At 43.2% G+C, this 20,750-nt stretch overlaps 1 protein-coding gene across 1 annotated transcript in view; it reads left to right on the top strand.

The window, feature by feature from the left end:
* The window catches only part of ADAM23 (ADAM metallopeptidase domain 23), a gene marked incomplete at its 5' end in the record, with an annotated part of 56,319 nt that extends 43,143 nt beyond the window's left edge, over positions 1 to 13,176 (top strand). The window contains 5 exons of the mRNA XM_010149279.1: positions 1,111 to 1,216; positions 2,611 to 2,730; positions 3,274 to 3,442; positions 5,179 to 5,290; positions 13,082 to 13,176. Of these exons, the coding sequence (XP_010147581.1) occupies positions 1,111 to 1,216; positions 2,611 to 2,730; positions 3,274 to 3,442; positions 5,179 to 5,290; positions 13,082 to 13,176 (602 nt within the window). The remainder of the gene's footprint in view (positions 1 to 1,110; positions 1,217 to 2,610; positions 2,731 to 3,273; positions 3,443 to 5,178; positions 5,291 to 13,081) is intronic.
* Between the last annotated feature and the right edge of the window lie 7,574 nt (positions 13,177 to 20,750).

Raw genomic sequence — 20,750 nt, 5'->3', positions numbered from 1 at the left:
ATTTTAAGCCCAGAGGTGTCCAGTGAAGTAGAATTGCTGTTGCAATGGATTTTTCTTGCAGCCAAGGGGGTAAAAATGCTCTCCATAACGACCTTGAGGCAGTCCAGCAGAGCGGAACTGGCGGGTGTCCTGCACTCCAGCACGCGATGCTTTCCATGTGTGGTTTGTCTAGTCGTAACTCCCACTGCCCACGCTGCCTGCTTGGGGCAGAACAATCCTTGCATTCTAGGGAAGATGGGAGGGAGACATTTATTGTTTGTCCTGTGCAATGTAAAAGATGATACATAAATATAAAAGATGTAAAATTGGATAGAGGCAACATTTGCTTTGCCTTCTGATCCCTTTCTGAGCTTTGTGTTTCCACCTCACATTTATTAAAGGCAATAGATGGTTTTGTTAACCAATTTCTATGTCTTACATTTAAAAATAGTTGGTTTGTCTTCTGTGCAAGTGATTTTACTGAAACTACTCTTACTCACCTGTGATATTTTACCTTCCTCTGTATAATTATTGGGATTTTCTTTTCTTTTTTAAATTGGTTTTTAGAAAAAACAAATGGGTTTTGTTAGAAAATAGTCGTGGTTTGAAACATACTAGTTCAGATTTCTACTCCTAAAAAGCAGTAGAAATTGCACTCTGTTCAACCTTGTTCTCTTTGTGAACTGCTAAAATAAAATCAGTTAAATATGGAGTGGATGTCCCACCATGTGCTTGTGGTGTGTGCCGTGTGTAAGGTCCTTGATCTCCTGAAACACAGATCGGGAATCGCTGCAGTGCAAACTGGATTAAATCTGCCTGCAGCTGTTACGAAGTGAACACTCAGACCACAGATAAGTTAAAATGCAGAAGACGACAGAGAGACTGCAGCGGTTGCTTTTTTCAACGTTCAGTGCTAGTTTTGAACATGGAGCATTATTTTAGAAAAGCAGTTCTGCCTGGGCTTTGGGTAGTGCAGTTCAGCCTGCCAGGGTCCCACTGTAGTCACTGCAGATACCGTCTGCGGACACAGGCGTGTGGTCAGATTTATGCTTTGTAGTAGAAACACAGAGCGCTGCTGCAGGAGATGACGCAGATTTTCAAAGTGCTCACCTTCCTTTTTCCTTTCAACAGAGTCTTCAGGGTCGGACAAGTTTTGTTACGAGAAGCTTAATACAGAAGGCACCAAAAAAGGGAACTGCGGAAAGGATGGAGACCGATGGATTCAGTGTAGCAAACAGTAAGTTCAGCTTGGTAGATTATTTGTATTTTAAATAGTTAAATACAGGTTTAATATTGTCTACTTTTTCATGAATGCTTCAGCGGTTTGCTTTGCATTCTTTTGGATCCTCTTTTCTTCACCAGCTGTGCATCTTGACAGAGTCCCATAGCTCATCCTGACAAACCCATGGGTGGCTCAGCACTACACCTTTAAAGAGCTCCAGATTTTCAGGAGAATGTAGTATGACTTTAATTCTGTCAGAGGATCGGGGGGGACAAGGCCAAGTCACAAGTTCATAACATACAGACACATCAGATTGTAGGGATAAGTTTGGCTGCCAGCAGACACCCCACTTTTACTGGGTCCAATACCAGGCGACGTTATTTGAGTTTGTACCTTTGTTTTGCCCAGAGAGGACCATAGACTTTCGGATGCGATAGAGACAATGGCTGATTCGTTTGCATGTGATCATTACTTGATCAATATTTTATTAAGTTTACTTTTCAAGTTAATGATCATTAGTGGATAGACTAAGTTTCTCCTCATTTACTTAATGTTCTGTCATTTTTAAGTATGCATGTAAAAATTTCAGCCTCAGAATGGTCTTTTCCCTCTTTGTGGTGTTTGTCAAGTGGCTTTTTTTTTGATGGCATGGTTAACGTTTCAGATAGGATCATGAGCAAAGATCTTGTTTCATGGGTTTTTCTTTCATACTTAGATGAGAATAGTGTTGTTCTGATCTGCATATTGAAAGCCTCATTTGTATAAAAGCTTCTCTTGGTCAGTAGAGAGATGCAGAAGAAAGGTCTAGCTGAAGGGCCGTGTAAATCTGTTGCAACTCTGACCAATACAATTCCCAGCGCTCATGCAGTTGCTTCTGACTTCGGCCAATTAGAGTAAGAGATGGGAGTTGTAAGCTGATATCCTTCTGGTGAAGATTGCACATATAACATCCCATAAAGCAGATGATTTGCCAAAATTTAGGCACACACACTGCATGCTACTGCTTGTTGTTACGATTCTGTGGTCCTGCAAGGGAAATAAAATACAATTAAAAATTCAAACCCCATGGTAATGTTGGGCACCCGAGATGTAATTTAGCCTGATGTGACAAAGCTTTGTAGGGCTTTGGCTCCTCTTAACTGCACTGTATTGTATTCAGAGCACAGACACATCGTTTGCTGCTGGTGCAGAGGGAGATCAGAGAACAGAGGGAGATCACTTGTTTCTGCTTCTTGTCACTTATGTCAAATAGTATTTTATTTATTTAGGCTGGTACAATGAAAGTCGACCCTGTGGCATATGGTAACACATTACTTACTGTGTTCAGCAGCGTTTTGCCAGGGTGTCTTTTTTGTAAGTCTACTTTGTATTACTCCAGTAACTTTTTGATTTATGGTTTCCTTTTACAGTGATGTTTTCTGTGGCTTTTTGCTCTGTACTAATCTTACTAAAGTTCCACGAGTTGGTCAAGTTCAAGGAGAAATTATCCCAAATTCTTTTTATCATCAAGGACGAATAGTGGACTGCAGGTAAAAATATTGCAGTGTTCCTACATGATTTTGCTCCAACAGACCTAATTGAATTAAGATAAACATAGTAAAATTGTATGATTTTTAGGTAATTAGATCAAAATCATTATGCTGAACAGTATATTTTTTTTTACTAAAAAAAATAAAAATGCTGTTAAAGAGGGCAAAATGTGAGTTAGTTATCCTCCTGATCATCACACGGGCAATAAGTTTTTTAATACTTTTCTAGTATTAGTGTTTCACAGCATTTGGGGACAACAAAAATAAATCAAAAAACCAGCACTGCCGATCAAAGACATAAAATAATCCAAAGGCTAAGGTGCCCTTTTTCAGTATTTAGGTCATTATCTGGACTTCTTTTTGGTCTGACAACTAGAACACCTTGTTTGTGGACAGACAGAAAAACACTATAACTTTGTTCAACCTGTCTGTGTGCTTGAATGAGGAAAAAGTACAAGGCTTCTAGTATCCACTGATATGTTTAATATTTTCAAAAGAATCCAGTCATAATATTAACTGTATCTTAAAACTTCTTTCTCCTAGTGGTGCTCATGTTCTTTTAGATGACGATACAGATTTAGGTTATGTGGAGGATGGAGCTCCATGTGGACCTCACATGATGTGTCTGGACAAAAAGTGCCTGCCAATTCAGTCCTTGAACATCAGCAGCTGTCCCATTGGTTCTAACGGGAAAGTCTGTTCCGGTCATGGGGTGAGTTTGCAGCTAAGCTGCTCCCGCTGCCTCTGCGCTACCTGATCGTAATGTACCCACTGGAGTGCTCTGCCTGAAAGTGTTCCTAAGACCTGAAAACACAGATGTTAGATTCAGGGAAAGGCTGCCATTCTGTGAAGCACAGGTAAAATTTTAGAAAGCAAAGCTGTCAAATCAGTTCTGCAGTTACATCCCAGGTGCTGTGTTCGTTACTAGCAAGAAGGAGTGTTGACATCAGTTATTGTAAAGACTTCTGTGAGGTACTACCCATATTTCCAGCTACCTGCACCTTCGGTTAAACTTTTTCCTGCATGCTAACACCTTTATAAAGTTGGCCCTGGGTTGATGGGGTTACACCTCATGACTTAATTAAAATTCTAAAGTGTTGGAACTCAGCGGAGATGATACGCTCTGTGTCTGCTCAAGAAGAATACATCTTTTTCCATTCAGGCACATTCTTGTCTGTTAGCCTACCCATAAGCCTGTTTGTCTAAGCAGTCAGGTGTGTTTTGATGAACACTCACTGTTCCATGTCTTAGCTGTAACACTGGTAAAACCTTTCCACTGTGGATGGATACTCGCCTAAGGGGCGAGACTTTACACAGGTGGGTTTTTCCTTCTTGTTATGTGTAATTGAAGATGAATTTGAGTGCTTCAAAGAAGAGAGTTAAGTTCAACATCAGGAAAAATTTTTAACTGTGTTACCTTCTTTGTTTGGCTTTGGATTACTCCAGTTCACAATCTTAACAAGGTACTTCAGTTGATCAAACCTGCCATAGATGTGTTTATCTTCAGCTTCCCAGAGAAGATTCTTAATGAATACTTTAAGAAGTAGAGCGAGAGAACCACATGTACTACTTATTGCAGTCACTAGTGTGCAGGTGATCTTCTGGTTTGTTTGACATTGTGTTCCAGTGTCCAAAAGACATTATTAGCTGATGCCTGATGACCGGGTTCACTTCTAGTCCCATACTCAAAACCTCATTCTCTTGTGTCTGTTTCTCACATCATGCTTTCTCCTTAGTAACCTCTTCTAGCAACACATTCCGTGTTCTTTTTCATATGGAAGGTTTGTAGCTATTAGCTTTCATTGTTGTTTGGTATTTTAGGTTTTGTCAGTTGGATAGGTTCTCCGGTATCTGACAAAGGTACTGCCAATTTTAGTGAGTCCCAACTCCTCTTATAGAGGCCATTCAACTAAATGTGGACTTAGGAAGAACTATTTCCTCTCTTTCTAGAGGAGAAGCAAACACTCCTCATTGCTGCCTAGAAAAAAATGATGACAAAATCAATGAAAATATTACTATTTTTTCTGCACAGGAGCAAGCTGTAAATGAGCGGTGGTAAAGCACGGTCATGCCTTGAACCTTTTAAACACAAATGCTTGTACTCCTTCTGGACATCCATGCTCAAAGTGTAGTCAGTTGGTGAGTGAAGATCTGGCTAGTCTAGGTAGGGGTCATTTCTGGATGAGAGTTTAGTTTTTTACATCCTGTGCAAGTGACGATGGAACCATTGGGAACACTTGGGTTTTTGCTAGCAACTGAGTGTATTTAGAGGGTTAAAGCAAACTTTCAGGTTACTGATGTACTATGCTCATTGTAAGCACTTGGTGCTATTGTACAGTACAAAAATGGGTTGGTTTTATACTGTGAATTGAATACCCAATTGCATGTTAAATGAACTTAGTAAAATGTAGTTAAAAACCAACTGTTGTCACTTATTTCCTCTTCCAGGTTTGCAGCAATGAAGCCACTTGCATTTGTAACTTCTCCTGGGCTGGGACAGACTGCAGTATTGATGATCCTATCAGGGATACTGGTGGCAAGAAGGACGAAGGACCCAAGGGTTTGTGTGATTTCAGTTTTGGTGTTCTTTCCAGTATTTATGACGTTTCTCTGTTGATACTTGGTAGTAGAATTAGCATATAGAAAGAGAATACTACTGTGCAGTCCTGTGTAGCCACAGACAGTAAAAATCTGCTTCGTGTAGATAAAGTAGGTCTTTCTGCTTTGAGAATTGTTGAAACTGTTATTTTTGTAATCTAAATTTGGGGAAGGTTTCAGTAGGCAATGGTATGTACTTTCCAGTTTTTCCTTTGTCCCTTATTCTTTTTTTTACAATCATTTTCTTTGTAATTGACGTCTAAGTGTGTCTCTTATTTGATAACTGAGTATTTATGTTTTACTAAAGATTTCCACTTCCCTTAGTTGTTTTCAGCTATGCCAGAGTGTGGAATATCCCTGGTGAAAGAAGCTTTCGTGCCTTGAAATCAGATTTCAGTGGGAGGAAAAAGAAATCAATTAAGACTTTAGGCACCTAATTATTCATGTGATCATTACTGTGTACTCTTACGTATTTAGTAGTTATTCAGCTGTATATGGAGTATAAATACAAACAGGCGCCATTGAGGAAATATTTCATAAAAAAAGATTTTCAAACAGGAAGAAAAGTCTCTCTGACAAAGAATGCTTCTGGACTGTGCTGTCCAGTTTGTTTGTGTCTCCTGTCATCAGGACACTGTCCCAACACTAGGCTGTTTGGGTAACTAGTGTTAGGCGTTTACAGACAAAATTCCCTATAAATGACAGAGAATGCAGCCCCTACAGCTCAGGCTCTAGGAAATTACTCTTTACAACAGCCAGGGTTTTAAGGGCGGACAGGATTTTGGTACATTCCCCCAGAAAGGCTCTACTTCTGTCTTGTGTGCCTTAACCTTTTGCCCCGTAGCAGAACGATTCCAGTAGACCTTTACCAAGAACTGCTCAAGAGTTTGTCTTAAAACAAGTTACTGCGCTGAAGGAGGCTCTCCAGAACAGCCCAGATTGTATTAGGGGATCTGTGCAGGTGCCTCCTGGACTCCTCACCCTGGCACTGGTCAGTGTAGAGCTGCCTGGGTTGCACCCTGTCTTACAAAGCTACTTGTCATCCTGTCTCCCATAAAATCTTTCCTAACTGTGGAACGCTGCTTACCGAGTTTTAAACATAATAGTGGAGAACAGCACTCCAGAGCTGGTTCCTTCTCTCTGTGTGTGGATGAGGAGAGCAGTTGTGACAGAGAGGATGTGATTCTGTGGGTAAGAAAGAACTCCCTTCTCTGTAAAAAGGTCTGTAGGAGAGGCAACACAGAAGGTGTGCTTACCTTGGGTAGATTTTTGTAAGTCAGGTTAACTCGTCTAATTCAGAATGGAAATGCCTTTAGGAAAATTAATAGGTCAGTGATGAAATATTCTGGGGAAAAAGATCTTAAATGAATAGTGTGTGCATGGATTTCTGCCTGCAGGTACAAAGTTTAGGCTGCTCTTCTCAGTGGAGCCCTCTGCAACAAGGCAGAATGAGATTTTGTACAAGGGGGCTCAATGATTTCAAAAGATGGATTATTTTTACTTTTGTTGTAGTAATTTATTGATGTTGAATCACCTAGAAGTTAATTTAGGTGCCTGAACACTGGCAGCTCCTATAATCTCTCTTGCTGTGCTGAGAGGAGCTCCTTTGTGAGAAGTTGCCAGAAGAATACAGAAGTAGTTTCTGTACTGTGGAGATCCAGTGTGCTAAAATAGCTTCCCATAAGTTTTTTCCCCTTTCTACCAGCACTCCCCCAGTCATATGCTAGTTTACAACTCTGAGACAGAAACAAAAATACTTGTTTTTCCTTGGCGTGGAATTTGAGATCGGCTGCGTTTCAGAAGCAGAGCACTTACTAGGTGATAAGTTAGGTTTTTCCACAGTATAAATCCAAGGGTCTTACTGCAGTGAGAGCATGTACAGCTAGGGAGTATTGCCATTTACTTACATATTGTTGTGATAACTGACAGTTGACGGCTTCTCCTGCTAAACTTTTCAGACCTTTCCACCAGTTGCTTTTGGCTTTGCACTGTATTCCAGGATGTAAAAAATTGGTGGTCCTTAGTTTACAGAATACCTGAGTCTCGGATTACTCTAACCTCGGGAACCTACTGGCTCCTGTGCTAGCAGTCCTGCGGTGCACGCTGGCAGCGGACGGAGTTCTCGCTGTTGGTCTGGCTGCTGCACAAACTCCGAGTTGCCTTAGAGCGCTGGCTGGTACCTTCGAAATCCGAGGCCTCCATATGCACTCCAGATTCTTCCTTTGCACCTTCACTGGCAGAATTAGGCCTTTGTGTGACTAGTGGGAAGTGGAACAGTGTGTGTCTGTTAATATCAAACCTATGTCTCGTGCGTGTGTGTGTGTTTGTGTATATTTATGGAACAGGAAAAAATTACAAAGCCATTTCAAAACAGACCATTCAGCAGAAAGACAGTCAAGTGTGTTTCTCTGGGAAAAGTTCTTGCTAGACAGGGAGTTCAGCTGCTTCCTGGTGGTCTGTGATGACTCAGTGAATCTGCCAAGCTGTTCATCTTTAATACAGGAGATGTGCAGGTGTTTTTTCTCAAAAGGGTTCCCTTAAAAATGAGAAATAAGGCCTCGATGCCGTAAGAACAGAATACCTGAACATGGTGAAATACCGGGGTGTTGCCTGAAGCATGTTTCTGGGGTAGGCTTTTCCTTTTAAAAGGTGTCATCTGTCTTCAGGTCGTGTAGATAGGGAGTCCTGTCGACAAATGCAGTAACAAAGGAGAATATTACGAACCAGTCAAGGAGTGAATTGAAAAGTTGGGTGTTTTCCTTTTCCTGCGATGGCACTGTTTCCAAACAAAGAGTTTTCATTTGCTTAGTTACATTATGGATACAGTAAGTTTCTGATGATCAAAAGGAAGTTTTCTTTCTGGTGACTTATTTCCATTTTGGCTGTTTTAAGTAGTAAGTTGAGGATATCCCCTTTTAAAGTAAATAGTAGAATCACAAGCTAAAAGGAATAGCCTTATGTTTACAGGAAAACTTCTCTTTGAAGTATTTGCAGGCATTCAAAGAAAAGCCAACACAGGTCATCTCAGAAATTTTAAAGCTGCACTATTTGGTAAATAAAGGTTTGTTAGGAGGTTGTTTGTCCGATGATGGGATTATAGAGTAAAATATTCCTCTCAGGAATTACTTCATGTTTTCATTTCAGACATATATGTGATCATTTCCTTAAAAAATCTTCCCTTTTCCCTCCGCACAGTGAGCATGGCCACTAACAGGCTGATAGGTGCAGTGGCAGGGACCATTCTGGCCTTGGGGGTGATTTTTGGAGGCACAGGGTGGGGAATAGAGTAAGCATTTTTCTGAGTTCGAGTTCGATGTTTGGTGCCTAGTGTGTGAGGTAGCCGTATGCGCCCGAGCCCTCGGTGTATGACCCCGTTAGCTTTGTCGTGTGGTGACCGTGTTTGTCCTGTGATTTGACTGTGTCCGTGTCACGTGGTTTGCTCATGCAGTGTTGAACCTTCTCCTGTCTGGGATAATGTGGGGCATAAACCAATAAGTTTGTGAATTTTTACATTGTCACGGTAAAATTAAATGTCTCAATGTTTTCGTTATACCAAATTCTAAAAATATGGGGGAAAAGTGAAGGTTGGTGACTATTTTGCAACATGGACTATTTCAGAAACTGCAGCGATTGTTTATTACAGGCAATGGGGCTTTCAGTCTAGTCATGGGTCACACAGTCCAGCTAGAATGAGGAAGGCTGGGGATAACAGTATGGACATCACCTTTACCATAAAGCTTCCAAATGGAGTCTGTTACCTCAAGGCAGTCGAATGCTGGAGTATAGAATTCTTAGATAAAGAAATACGTACAACCAATTTTTGTTGTCTTTTCGTAGTTTTAGGAAATTTTAAGTGTTAGCCCATTACCTCAATTTTATCATTGGCTGTTTGATTTATATACATGCGTGTATGTGTATATACACATATAAAAGTGCCCGTGTAAGAACTCCCTTCCCTCCGCCTTCCCTGCGCAAGCTACAGCGTCGGCTGTGGTTCCTCTGCTCTTTCGAGACTGCCGCTTCCCCGGGCTTCTGATAGGATGCGTTACCTGTCGTGTGCCCACGCCATCTCTCTGGAGAGGGAATCGAAGGAGGCAGGCTGTGGTTTCTGACGAGGCTGTGTGAGAAGGGGTCAGGTACCGCTGTGACAAGGCTGCCGAGGCAGCCTTCTGGTAGGCAGCATTGCGTGTGTCTGAGTTTGAGCCCTGGGTAGAACCCTCTGAGCTGGGCTGTTAGCCAAGACTTGGACGCTGAGGAGAGTTAGAGACCTTTGCACTCACAGAGGACAACTAATAAAAACCGAACAGAAGGAAGAAGGTCGTAGATTGTCTGCTGGAGAAAGATCAGATTGGTGTTTTACTGGTGGCTGTTGCAGCTGTTGGCTAAAAACTTCAGGCTGTGAAGGCTGTAGAGGTTTGGGCCCCAGATTCTGGAGCAGAAAGTTTACCTACAGGTTGAGGACCATTTGCCTTTTGCTTACGTTCTGCCTTGTACCCTTCTGGTTTTATCTTCCCTTACCTGCTGCCTCCGTCCACGCAGCGCTGACCAGTGTCCCTGACCATTTGCTCTTGCTCTTGTACCCTTCTGCTCTAATTCCAGCTTTTCTTCATCTTTCCTCTCCTCTTGCCACTCGCTATCTGGCTCGTTCTTCTGTTTCTATCCATTCTTCTTCCCTGGATCCCATCAGTCTGTCTTCTGTCCACCGGTTCCTTCAGATACAAACGCGCAGTCAAGGCAAACCTCCTGCAGGTAGCGGTTTCAAAGCAGTGCGTGTTAATTCTTGTAGAACCTGTGATGATGAAGATGACTTAGGGCATAGTCTGAGGTCCACTGAGATTAAAGGTGTGTTCTAACACTCTCAGTAGGATTTGTATCAGTCCTAAAAGAGGACAGGAGAGGAAATGATAGCTCTGCCAGAGCAGGAGGGGCCTTCCAAGAAAGGGCGGTGTGCCAGGCCGTTATGGTGCAGTTATCGCAGGGGCTTCTTCCTGGTCCATCTGAGCCTGCAGGTGACAGCAGCAGCACGGCAACCATGTCCCAGTCTGGGTGGGACATGACCCCGCAGTGTGGTGGCTGCTAAAACCTTCCTCTTACCTGCGGTTTGCATGGTTTTGTCAAACACCTGAGCCCAGTGCCTAGAGGAGCTTATTTAGCTGAAACAGTGATTTATACTTCATAAAGGTCACGAGCTGACACAGAGCTGATGCAAAGTGGCTTCATGCTGGTGGAAAAAATCTGGTTTAATAATACAGTTTCCGTGATAAGGTTAATCAGACATAAGGCATGGGTCCTTAAGGTGTGGTGTAACATGTAAAAGCAGTTCCACTGTAAGTGCTTTTGTCTGCAGTCTGTCGTGTCTTAAACCAGCTCACTAGTAATCCTCTTGGGTCTCCGTATTTCAAAACTGGCTTTATGTTGAAGTCGGAAATGAGGCTGTAGTCCTACTGACGATCGGTGACACTTCACCCTGAATGTAGCCTTTCTTTACTAGGAAAACAACAGCTGTCTCTGCAGCCGTAGGAGCTGCCACTCCCAGCATACTGTGAAGCAGTGCTAAAATTATTCCGGAGGAATGGACGTGCTGTTGTCCACAGCCATCTGTCATTTGCTCGGTGCTTAGGCTCTCTAGCAGAGAGCAGAATTCTCACAGGCATTTCATTTCCAGGGTGTTTTTGTGTTAAAATGACCATCGCTGCTTTAGTCACTGACACTTTAGAAAATTGGGTCAGATCTAAAAAGTGGTTTTATCAGCACCCATTTATTATTTAACAGAATTTTAGTAACTTTCTACTGAACCTAATCGTTTTGGGTGTTATCCTCTTCAGTTTAAATTTGGACAGAATTCTTCCATATTTATAGTAAATAAAGCCAATACTGATTTTCTGTATTGAAAGAACAAACTGTTGTTTGTTGAATGGATGTGTACTAGGAAATAGGTCTTCCCTTTCCCCCTGGAACATTTTAATATCCAGGGAACCTAGTAAGAAGAGGGATGTAAAAAACTGATGGTTTGGTACTTCCTTGTCTGAGTCACGTTACTGTCAGTTAACCACTGTGCCTCTTTGGTGGGAAGAGAGCATTCTGTGGCTAGAAAGAAATTGGCTTTAGAATTTTCCAAGGCTTCTAAAATTCATGACAGATAAATTAATTGCTGTGGTTTCAGTCTACTGCTGTGTGCAACCATTTGATAAAATCCAGAGTAAGCCATAGCTCCGAGTCAGACACAGCGGCTCATTAGGCTGCTGTTGAAAGCAAAACTTAATTAGGAATATAAGGCCTGTGGAATGGCATTACTTTCCCCTCCACCATGCTCACTCCTGGTGATTTGAGCCAGGTGTGACCTTACAGGTAAGTCCAAATAGAAGATATGTGCTTCCTAATTGTGAAAATCTGATTTTTTTCAAATTATCTGTAAAGCTCACTGTGTTTCCTTTCTGTCCAAGTCTTGTATTAATATTACTGGTTACTGTTTGTGTAGGAATTGCAGGAAGCGATTTTTAAACGTTGGTTTTCTTTTAGCTAACGTGATGTGCAGAGGCACTGCTGGGGGAGGCGCGTAGGGGATGCAGTGGAGTCGGGGTGCTGCAGCGCATTCTGAAACTGAGGGCATGCCCTTCTGCAGGGCCCGGGACTGGGCAGAAGGTTCTGCGATACCAATCTGACAGCTTAGAAGCTCAGTTCTCGCAGCTACCCTTGCTCTTTACTTTGCTGATCTCTGGCTGCTCCTTTTTTCTCGTTATGTTAGCAGACAGTTTTCCAAACTTGGTTTCAGAACACTTAAAATAGGAGAACTTCAATTGCTCGGTGTGGGGAGACGGGGATAGGAGCTAAGAGCCGTTTTTGAAGGCTATTTAGGGTATGTGAATGTCGGAACAAGAAGTGTGAGTATGCTGCAGGAGAACTGTCAGGTTGGTTTCGTTTTTGCCTTGAGCTCGGATGCAATTAACTTCACATCGAAGAGTGCTCAATAGGAAATTTTTATACAGAGCAATTAAAATGTTACTCAAGCCTATTGTTAGTTTTCCTCCACTCTGCGTAAATAGAGCACTTAAGGGTCAGTTATGAATATCTTATTTAGGTGTTCATGCCCTCTTCAGAAAATTGCACAAATTATTTTGTGCTGCTGCTTTTTGTTGCTCTTTTCCTGCTCCACCCTTCCTCACTCTGTCGTTACATAGCTTCTTGAGGATGTCAGAGATGCTTTGATGTTTGGAAAGCTTAATGGGAATACAGCTTTCACTTCAACTTTTGTTCCTTATTATATAATCCTTTGCTTTTGTCAGACGACTGTAAACTTAGCATTGATGTAACGGTAGGGAGCCTGGGCTCTGATTAGCCAGCGCTGCTAGATGTGTTCATCTCAGAGTGAAAGATCTACTGCTTCTCCGAGTGTCCGTGACAAGAGCTAGGCTTTTTCATGCTTTTTCCTTTAAGCTAAGGAGTCATTCACAGGTATCTTGGCAGCCTCAGTTGACAGCTCACTCCCTAGGTACCAGAGTAAGTCACAATGGAATTTACTGTCTAACCCTAGATTTGTGTCTGTGGTAGAAGTCAGAGCACAGTGCTGAGACCAGCAGCTTTGTTCATTCTTCCTGTTAAAGAAAAGTAAGTTGGGCTTGGTGAGATTGTCTAGAGACATCACCTTGTGTGCTGTCTGTATTCCGGGATTGTCTGACTACCCTTCAGTCGCTTCACGTAATGTGAATAAAGTGGTTGGTTCTTATGTCTGTCTTACCATAATCCTTTATCACAGGTCCTAGTGCCACCAATCTTATAATAGGCTCCATCGCTGGTGCCATCCTGGTAGCAGCTATTGTCCTTGGGGGGACAGGATGGGGCTTTAAGTAAGCAATGCCGCATGTCTTCTCTTCAGTGGCTATGGCATTTCTATTTCTTGCTTACATCACTACCTTTTGAGTTCCTGCTACAAGATTTCTAAGGGACCTCCCTGACCCCCTCGCTACACACACACAAATGGTAACGAAATGCTTTAAAGAGAGAGAATTATCGTGCACTGAACAAGAGGAGATGGATTTGAAACGAGCAGGTGGCATCAGGGTGCAAAGTTGAAGCACGATAAAAGAATTCTTTGAAGTGTCGTGAGGTCAAGCTAACACTTGTGGAGCAAGGTCACCTCCAGTTAGTAGCGCTGCTCTCGGGAGCTGCCCAGAGCGGTTAAAACCCCTGAAAGGCACAGGTCTGGAGGAGTGTTTATTTTGAGTGAAAGGCCTGCTGCGAGCGGACATGCTGCTTCCAGCTGAAAGTCCACATGCGCAGGGCATGCAGCAGCAGTAGCTGGGCAATTTCAAGTAACCAATGTGTTGACCCAGTTGACTGGGTGGTACCTGAGCTACCTTTTGTTTGTCGGAGCTGATTTTTTTTTAATCAATTCACAATTAAAAAGTTACAGAATCAGGTTTAGAGAAGATGTTTTGAAATCTGAAACAGTCTCCTGAAAGATGAAAAGATTTATCACCCGATTCTTGTTCGGTGTGTTTTGTAACTACGAAGAGTAGCACCCTACTCTCCTCCTGCTTGTGAGCGTCCGAGCAGAGTCACACAAAGGTATAAGTTCTGGCCTTCTGTAGTCGTGCAGGTCTGCTGACGGGCCTGATCCTATTTGGTAGAAAGGCTCTACATTCAGAATCAATGTTTGTAACCTGTACTAATCATGGAAGTGTTAAGCACAGGTAACTTCTCATGGTATTCAAGTTGCTATTTCTTTTCAATAACAGGAATCAAGATTAGACCATGATACAACAATAAGGTGTAATTCCTCAATCAGCTTTTTATAATAATACCAGGAATATTTTATATGGCCTATATTCATGTTCGAGATAAGACAAAAGATTATTCCCTAATTGATTAGGAAGGCTGTCAAAGTAGACTGTGGTGATCAGGTCATATTTATCTGTTTACTCATTTTCAAAGGTCACCTGGAAATGTTTGTTTGCTTCTGGTTTAGACTGTTACATTTTCACAGGCTCAGGTGGCCTTAATTACGCATGCATACAGAACCCAGCATATGCTAACTCTCAGCCCTGCTGAAAAGGGAAACCAGGCTGCTCTTTCTGCCGGGCAAGGCAGTCACTACGTACATTGTGCTGCCTGTTGCTGTCCGTGTCCTCAGACCCAGCACCTGCCGTGTTCCTTTTTCTCCAAATGCTGGTTCTGGGGGAAGTTCCAGCCCCTGTGCTCCCCCTTGACGCTAGCAAGAGCCACACACAGCCGTGGTGGGAGCCAGTGCTCCTCGTCGGCTTTGGTAAGAAAAGGTTGAACACAAAATGCATCAAAACACCTGTCCTTAAGCCTGGGTGTGTGGTCTTCATAAACCTTTTAATTCTGCTGAGAGACATACCTTGAGCTGCTCTTCTTTTTCTTACAGCTTCTTCTCAGTTGAATAAATTAACGCCACTCATGCGAATAACAAATACCCCTCGGTCAGCAGCTCCAGACAACGTAGGGCTGAATTAAAACTCTTGTGTGGTGTCTCAAAGGGCTGGGATCTGGATTTTCCACATCTATAAAGAGTAAAATAATTAACTATTTATGCATTTTTGATGTTGTTTTATCAAATCTACATTCAAAAGCAGAAATTCAAGCGAGATGCATGTTTTAGAATGTGCAGTGACAGGCATGGGCTCACATGCGATGTGGACACAAGAAGGATTCAGTTGAGGGACTGAAAGATTATTTGTGGCTAAAGGCCTAGTCTGGGAATAACGCTTTTTTACTGACTGTCACACTTGGACGTATTCTACAGCATTAGCTCATACACCTGCATTTACAGTTTTTGTACTGTGTCCTACTAGATGCAGAATTATAGGAGAGAGTTGTCTTTTAACCTAAATAAAGCATATAAACAATACATCAAGATTTTGGTCAGTTGCAGAACCGAGGGGGTTTATTTCCCCATGCTTCACTGCAGTTAGCTTTTAAATAAATACAGCCCAGTTTTCCGCAATGCTTGTGGTAAAGTGTCTGGTAAAGCTGTTGATTGAGAACAATACATGCACACACATTTAAAGCAGTAGCACTAGGAACACTGATATTGCAAGTTCCCCTGGGAATTAAGCAAGCCAGATTTTGTTGGACAATGTAAGCATCTGATTACACTTCTGGGCCAGTTCTGCGCCATCGGAGCGCTGTGCCTGTCATGTAGTGATTCGTACGCCAGCCCAGAGACACGCACCCATCCCTGACCCCCACGCACGTATTACAGGAGGTAAATCATTGAAAGCGCAGTACAAGTCCTTATAATATAAAAGCCTTGGGAGTTTCTTCCTCTCCACCTTTTTATGCTGTCTCGTGCTGGAACCAGCTTTGCTCTTTCACGGCGGTGCTGCGGCACCTGCTAGCAGCTGGGTGAGCGGACTGCCTGCCGCCTGGGCCGCCTGCGCTCGAGAGCCTGCACAAACACCGATCTTGAGGATCACAGAAGGGAGAAGAACCCCTCCCTGACCGAAACAACGCAGTATGTAACCAATTGGTCGTTTCTTCTCTCTGTCCCACATCTCAGCTGCCTCACAAGTGTTCAGCTTTGCATCCTGGTGTCATTCCTTTGCCCAAACGTAGAAGCTTGTTATCCCTACAGAGGATCTGTATTGGAAATATCTCTGGAAGCTCTTTCTCTCCCAAAAGCAAAGATAGAAATGTTTGTTCTGTAGCAGAACCTCAAATACACTGGCCTGGCCTAGCTCACAGCTTGAAGTGCATGTTTCTTCGGGGGGTCAGAGGGGGATGGAAAAGGTGTTTGGCTTGTACACGGAAGAGGGCTGGCACGTGTAGACCCTCTGATACTTTGCTTCAGATACATCTGGAGGGACAGATGAGGATAATAAAGAGGATGTTAACTTTTCCTTTTTAAGCAAGTGCTATGTTTAGTCTGCAAATATGAGAGAAGGTAGCTAATGCTTTACAAACTGGGAGATGTGATTTCTGTTTCACAGGTTATCAGATGTTCATATGAACATACGGTACTGTGGTGTCAAGTCCATATCAAACGTAAGCTGCCACTAAGCAAACTTTGTTCATGAACTGAGGGGGTGGGGGGGACGGGACGTGTGAAAGAAGGCTTGATGCAAGTTTGGAGAAACAGTGAAAAAAGCAACTTCCAGTTTCCAAGAACGAAGCCTAGGTCGCTTTTTCTAATGAAGGTACTGTGTGGATAAATAGGAAGGAAAAAAGTTAACTGAGCATTTGAGGGGGCACAGAGCCTCCTGACATGTTTCAGGTGGCTTAGTTAAAGGCTGAGTGGAAACCTTGTTAAGGAGGGGATTTTACTGTGGTTGAGCCTTGCCTGGTACTTCTAAAGCTGTTGGTGTTTAGGCTGTGGTAAGGGAGTCCTGCGTATTTCTGCCTGAACTCTGCCATACGTATGGCATTCGTGGAACGGGGAGTTCCTTCTGACGTAGCGAGTCTGTGCAAGATGTCAATCCCCAGTTTTGTGTGGGACCGGTACAGGAAGGATGTTTTTACCATCAGAGTAGCTGTTCGGTGTGTCGGCTGCAGTCGCCGTCTCGGGGGCCTGTGCTCGCTGTTTTCCCAGTGTACATCCACTCACTCGCACAAAGCTACCCCAGTAACAGAAGCCAGTTAAATGCTGCTGTTGCTGGCTAACAGAATTGCAGTGATTTTGGTAATAGAGCAATGCTAGTAAGTGTGATGTGGAGAAACATATGGAAAGCTGCTTATTCTTATATCGGAAGGCAAAAGCGTCCGACAGAAGAGCAGTTTGTAGGCACAATTCTACTTCCAACTATTGATGCTTAGCTGAGGAGCTGCAGGGTTTTCTCTCCCTTTAATGGCATATGAGTGGACAGACCAAAGACTGACCCAGGCCTTACAGATGCCAAGTGTTTAACTGCTCTGGGCAGAGGCATTTAGACCCCCAAAAAGATGAGGCAGTGGAACGATAATGGCGACTCGGTGAGGAAGGAGGCTTTGGTCCCTTACCAGCATTTCCGTAAAAGCATCATCACGGCCTAAATAGTCATCACTGCAAAGCCATCAGTGCTGGAGTCAAACCTGAGATACTTTCTCACTTTTTTCCAAACTATTAGAATAAAGGGCAGGTCAATGTCTTATTTTAAGCTGCTAATTTTTAGTCCCTCCTTTTGTTAATTTGAATCTGTTTTGCTTTGGGAACACCTATGAAAGCATTAGCTGTTTGAAGTGGTTAAAATACTGGTTTTGGATAAATCTTTGAATTCTTAAGTTAACCTTTGGGTTTATATGATGACAGACAAAGGCACAGATTTGGAAGTAATACGCTGCATAGCCACATTCCTAGTTATTTAAAAAAAATGCAGAGGACAGCAGCATGGTGTTTCTTAGATAAATCCAGCCTTTTTTGAAACCAGTTTTTCTTTCCTGAAATAGTTTTCATTTGTAAAGGTGACCATACAGAGAGGCAGTGCTGTGCTGTACCATACTGTGCTTTTTTTGATTCAGAATTGCCTGTAATTCCCCTGCTCATCCTTCCACAGAGGACTCCTGCTGCCCTGCCCCACCTTACCCCGTTACCCAGGCATGCTGAGGAGCCTTGTGCTGCTGTCATACGCAGCTATAAAGGGGTGACGGTGTCCAGGCTCTCACACGCGCCTAGTTTCCTTTCTCCTTGTCATTTTCTTGGGGAAGAGAGATGCTTGTTCTATTTGCCAATTTAAGTCCGTTTTAGTATTAAAAAGGTTGGTAGTTTGGGATGAACATGTTAAAGCAGGTGAGGGAATGAAAATAGAATTCTGATTCCTGCAGGTTGACACCTGACTGCCTACCTCTGAAGCGCTGCGACCACAGCAGCGATGTGGCGGGCTCCTCGTGATGCCTTGCACGTGTGTACTGTGGTGTAGCCGAGACGATTTCAGGCACTTAGGTTAAATATTCTTGTAGTTCTTCGTGTGTTTCTCTCTCATACAGCACTGCGAGCAGAATATCCTGAGTGAGGGAAGACAGTGGTTTGATTAGTATCTTATTCCTTGAAGCGTGTGTGCCTGCTGGGTAAAACTAGGAACGGAGTAAATACGTGACTTGGACAGATCCCAGAAGGCATGACGAGGGCTCGGCAGACTTCTCCTGTTGCCCCATGGCACGGGTGCAGTCGGAGCTGTTGTGCAGCTGAATGGTCCTTACTGGAATACTGCGCTGGTGGAGATGCATTAGAAGAGAGTTGATAGAAGTCAGGGGAGTTTGTTACAGAAGTTGCACTGGGACTAGCACAGCATCTGTGCTCTGCACCTTGTTCTAAGGCTGACACAGTCAGTTTCTTTCATTAAAAAGCTCAGGTGACTGTAGTTCAGTGTGGCTTTAATGACTTGTCCCCTCCAAGCGAGCTGGAACATGGTACTTCCCCTAGAGTAGGAGGACAAATTACATCATCTGGATTTTTTACATGCATTGAGGATTTGTTTGAAGGGGACTGACTAATTAGTTGCTCAGCAGTAGTGTTTGAATTCAAGTATGCTAGACAGTATTTAAAGGGGCAGGGGGGAGAGAGGCAGACATGTCTTTTCCCCATTGAAACCAGCAGAACAAGCAGAAGCAAAGCAGGCTTTAACTCGTGTTTGACCGAGCTGCATAATATTCACACTTCCTACTGTGACTTCTGCGAGCTGGCCTGAAGAAAGGATTTGCTCATCTCGCATTTACCTCGAGTACAGAGGGGGGTGGAGTGAGAGGTTGAAGTAATGTTACCCTACGTCCAAAGGAGCATTAGTATGGTACTCCTAGGGGGCAAATGAAAGAGGAATATAGTGATCTTTCAGCAAGCAGCAGTTCTTAAGCATTCACCTTGCAAAAATGTAGGCACTGGCCAAGGGGAAAAAAAAAAAAAGGGGGGGGATGCCTAAGAATAACCAGTCTCTGGAAGTCTTCTCAAAAAGCTGCCTTTGCATACATCTGTCTCTTAAACCACCTGGCAAAGCGCATGCACAGTGTGTTTATAAACATTATAGCAGTGGTAGAAATCAGCAGGGCTGCAGAAAATAGAAAATCCCAGGGTTGGTATGTAGCCTTATGGAATTTATGAATTCCTGTGGTGTATTCTGCATGTCAGTTTGGTGGCGGTAGTGGTGCATATGCCCAATGTTAAAACTAAATGCATGAGCCCCTTGCTTGATGCCCCACATAAAGCCAGATACTGGGGAGGTTGCACCCAACTTTTGTTGTTGCTTCCTACTGTCTTGCTGTTTAGACATAGGAGATGAGTATCGCAGGAGACTGGACCTCACCGGCCAGCTTGCTATTCACTGCTAACCTTAAATCCTGATCACGCAATTTACACTGTCCAGTCTCCTTCGAATGCAACGTCTTTGCTATACTGTGCACCTTACTAAGAGTGCCAGCAGTTACGGTCAGTAGTGTGGTAAGAGCTCACAGAGGCACTTGCTCCTCCATCACACTGGAATAAATACACATAAACCAAATTCCAGTGTTCTAAATATAGCCAGAGATGGGCACAGAGAACTCCGGTCTCCACGTGCTGCTGTATTTCCAGCCCTGGCACTTCTGACTCATTCACTTGCGGTACACACGTGCTTTCTTGGCCTAGTGGGCAGAAAGTTCCTACGGGTTTGGAGCACCACTTGAAGCGCTGCAGAAAATGATCGAGTTCTGTATGCCAGCATGGTCTTTGCACTGCAGAAGGAAGGAATCCAGTACTGTGCTATAGAAAGCATGCAACCAAATTCCTTAAATTGTTAGCGCTTGGAAGAGCTACTTGTTAAACTGTCTCAGTGTGAGCCTTTTACTTTACTATGACCTTGGCAATGGCTTTGTTCCTGTTATATTTAACTAACCTCTTGCATTTTTCTCTTCTCATCTCCTTTTGGTGCAACCTGGAAGAAATGTCAAAAAACGAAGGTTCGATCCAAGTCAACAAGGCCCTATCTGAAGGAATACAATTCCAAAAGCTGCTGCCTGCACTACTGGATTTTGGGTATGGTGTCTTGCTGTAGCTGAACAGGAACTAAATCAGTAAGGAAGAACATGAGAAATAGTAACTATAAACATGATGTTGGGATGTTAGGAGTTGAAGACTGTCCTTTTTGGAGATAAGTTCAAAGTACTTCCTCCATTCACCTTTCTCTTGTTCAAATTAACTGACAAGTATTTCAAGCAAACTGTTTCAAATTCAGGTGGTGGGTTTTTTCTTTCCTCAAACCAAGGAGGAGACACACAGACCAAGTGCAATAAGAGAACTGTTCCAAAACAACAGAATAGCAGAAGATTTTCTCCCCAGCCTGCTGGCACTCTAACTTCACTTGAGTTCGCATGACTTCCTTTTTCTTACCAAACTCCAGTGGCATGAGGAGCTAATTTTGAAAGGGTAACCTGCATGGCGCTCATACAAACAACAAGCTAGCAAGCTGACCCCAAGCAGGATCTGCAGCCCGATACATACAGCTCACTGGGAAGGTGACACC

The sequence above is a fragment of the Eurypyga helias genome, unplaced genomic scaffold (assembly GCF_000690775.1).
Source record: "Eurypyga helias isolate BGI_N326 unplaced genomic scaffold, ASM69077v1 scaffold9243, whole genome shotgun sequence".
Classification (NCBI taxonomy): domain Eukaryota; kingdom Metazoa; phylum Chordata; class Aves; order Eurypygiformes; family Eurypygidae; genus Eurypyga; species Eurypyga helias.
The sequence above is the reverse complement of the archived record's forward strand: the minus strand, read 5'-3'. Positions and strand labels throughout refer to the sequence as shown.